Consider the following 3307-nt stretch of genomic DNA (forward strand, 5'->3'; position numbering starts at 1 on the left):
AAACAAGTGAAGCAGCAAGGAGAAGTAATGGAAAGCAGGGTCCAAACCCAAAGGCCCGGTGTCTGATTCTTCTATTACTGAGCTGACTGTAAGGGTCCTCTGTTTTCAGCTCTGGTTTCCAGGCAGAGTTCCTCTCACAGCTCTTTGTGAAGAGGATTTCCTTGTCTCAAAGACAAAGAAATCCCTCAACCCTTTTCAGATGATTGAAGCCCCTGCCCTTGCCGTCTTTTTCCCACTCCACATCTCCATCCGTCAAAATCCCACCCACATACAAAGCCAACTCAAATGCTACTCCTTTCATGAATCCTTCCTTGATCCCTTTTCCCACACATACCCTCAAATTTAAATGATCTTTCCTCCTATGAATGCTCAGGGCACATTTCTAACCTTCCCCATGATGTTTATGATACCAATGAATTCATGCATAGGTGGGGTTCCTTGGCCTGGCTGGAGATCAAGGCCTATCGGGGGGCCAGCTGGGAGGTTGGCCAGCCGGCCCCCACCCCCCCCATTGGGGCCTATCGGGCCAGCCAGCTGGCAGGGGGAAGGGACTGCGGGAGGTTGGCTGTGGGAGTGCACTGACCACAGGGGGCAGCTCCTGCGTTGAGCGCATCATAGCGTCTGGTTGAGTTCCAGTTGTAACAGTCACTTAGGTTTTTATATATAGATTCCTTTTATATTATTATTTATTAGTGTTTATTTCATCTCTCTTACTAGTTCTTTTAGCCAATTTTGGACCCCCTCTATAGTTCCTTAAATATTCTAGGTGATCCATCAAAGTTTGTTCACTGAGTTGGCACAGAAAGTAAATCCATCTTTCTAAGTTCAGCCTATTTCCTTTTCAGTAGAGATGGAAGGTAGCTATGATCTATGGCTTCAGTATCCACCCACACACCCTACTCCCTCTCCCTCCAGGAAGAAAATACAACCAGCCATTCAAAATCAGATCCTTTATTTAAGACAGAGGTAGAATCCATTGTTGTAGTGAAAGTGCCACCAGGAGCATTCAGCATGGGACAAAAGTCTAGTGCACCAGTCACATACCCCTAGAGAATTGTCCTCACATGTCCAATGGTGTTACTACAGGGCCCAGATCTCAAAGACAAATTAGCTTCAAGTGAGTAGAAAGATGCAAACTGGGGTATCTTTGGGGAAGAGGAGTTCCAGGAACAGAATAAGAACAGAAGAAGCAAGAACTGTCGGTGCTCACAACTTCTCGCAGAGCCACTGTTCCAGCTTCTCGGAGCAGAGTGGCTTATGGGGCAACCTGATAATGGAAAGGAGACAGGGCAAGTTGGCTGACTGGATCTTAGCTTAAACTTCCATCTAGCTTTATCCCCAGGATAGCTGAGGTGGAACAGTATGGGTGAAAATTACAGAAAGACTTTCCTAGCCAGATGACCCACCTAGTGGAGCAGGGTCCTTTTTTAAAAATAAAGTAAAATAAAATAAAATAAAAATTGCAGGGCTAGAAAAGGTATACAGAGGTACTGAGGGTTCACTTTAGGGTCTAGGACTATACAAGTAGAATCAGATGTGCAAGTCTAGCTGAAAGGAGGTTGGGTCTCAGCCTTCTATGAGGAACTCCTATTAGGACAATTGCCAAACAGGAGTGGAGTGATGGAGGCTTAAAACTTGGAAACCTGAATCTGCTCGATGAGTGTTGCTTTGGAGACTATATTCTAGATTAAAAGGCCAGAAGATAGAGAGGAGAGGAGTGGTGCAGGAGCTAAAGGGGTGAGAAGAAGAAAGGGAAGGGGAAGTAGAAAATAGAATAGGGACTCACCAGTAGTCAATTCCTTCACTATCCAGGATCTTCTTGGCACATATCATGTCATCAGTAAGGTCATCATCCAAGAATTCTGGAAATAGTTTGAGGGAACAGAATGAGAGAGCTGAGTATTATCCAGAAACGTAATGAGTTTTTCTCTTCCCTGGATCTAGTAGGTCTGGTCCTTCTCTGGAAGCTTATGCCTATTGCCTTTCTACATAAGAAAGCCAATACAGAAATCTAGTGCCTCCCCTAGCTGAGGGGCATGTCTGGAGGAATTATCAACCTCATCAAGACTTACTCTGAAAATGCTGGGTATCAGACTTCAAGACTCCCAGACAGCTCAGATCATCTACCCATAAACTTCAGGGGACTGTTCGGGGATTTGGGGATCATGAAAAACTCTAAAGCCTCTTACATAGCATTCTCAATTCAAGTCCCAAAGTTGATGTGGAGTCCAAGGCAGTGAATCCAGAGATCATCCAGGGCTAGGCTCCAGAAAAACAGAGAAACGGGGTAAAAGAGGCTACTCACTATCACAGGAGATGTCACAGATGTTCCTTGACTGTATCTGATTGTCCCTGCACCAAAGTTTGTTATTGATCTGGAAGAGTCCATATTCTGTCTTGCCATTGTTATTGACCATGGTTTGTGTGTCATAACCACTGACATGAAATATGTTACAGATCCCTGGGAAAAGAGGAGAAAGGTATCACAGAAATGTCCAGGCGTAGCATAAATGAGGACCTGTATTCCTAGGGAGAAGATGGCTCTCCAGCAAGTCTCCAAATATGGCAAAGCAACAGAGTATCTTGATGAGATCAAAAGAAAAGTTCCAAAAAGATCAGACAATGGGAGAAAGAAAATATAGGAGAATAAATGTACTAAATATGTAAATAGATCAACATAAGAGGGTTATTAGATATTTGAATGAAAGTAAGGATGAAAGGGGCGGGAAAAGAGAGTGGAGGAGAGAAGCAGATGAAGAATGGGATGAAGCAAGGTAGCAGAAAACTCACATTCAGGTAGAGTGACGCCTCCATAGCCATCCATGTCTTTCAGCACCTGGGACAGCTCACATTTTGTAAATTGCTTGGCCTCAAGGGCAGGGAACAGAATGCCCACCAGGAGCAGAGACAAGAAGGACATCATGTTGGCTTCCCCCAAGAATCTGAAGTGGGCGCACCACTCATTCTTCACCTCCTTTTATTTGCGGAGAAAGCCTCATGAGCCCTGGCACCAAGCCCTACTTCTAGGAAAAGGATGAAGAAAAATGAGTTGTGCCACACAGAAACACTGAGCCTGCCAACTTCCTTCCGTAATTTCACCCACTTTTCCTTCCCCTTCCCTAATCTCTAATCCATACCAGGTATTGCTTTTTCTCTGTGCAGAGATAGTTCCAAGCATGATCCTGTTCCGCAGTTGGCTTTATTTATAATTTTTTTTCTTGTGAGGTTGGTTCTAGGAAGAAGGATGTCCCCAGCCAACCTCAAGAACAAAGGAGACCTCAGGGGTATTATGAGTGAGGCAATCAGA

The 3307-nt window shown here is 44.6% G+C and overlaps 1 protein-coding gene across 1 annotated transcript; it reads right to left on the reverse strand.

Annotated features, from left to right (window-relative positions):
* Window positions 1-1206: 1206 nt before the first annotated feature.
* LALBA (lactalbumin alpha) lies at window positions 1207-2923 on the reverse strand. The gene is made up of 4 exons (XM_006091492.3): window positions 2791-2923; window positions 2306-2461; window positions 1787-1862; window positions 1207-1267 (listed from the first exon to the last, which is right to left on the reverse strand). Exons 1-4 carry the CDS (start codon window positions 2921-2923, stop codon window positions 1207-1209), a joined length of 426 nt encoding a protein of 141 aa, XP_006091554.1.
* Window positions 2924-3307: the final 384 nt, after the last annotated feature.

The sequence above is a fragment of the Myotis lucifugus genome, unplaced genomic scaffold (assembly GCF_000147115.1).
Source record: "Myotis lucifugus unplaced genomic scaffold, Myoluc2.0 scaffold_91, whole genome shotgun sequence".
Classification (NCBI taxonomy): domain Eukaryota; kingdom Metazoa; phylum Chordata; class Mammalia; order Chiroptera; family Vespertilionidae; genus Myotis; species Myotis lucifugus.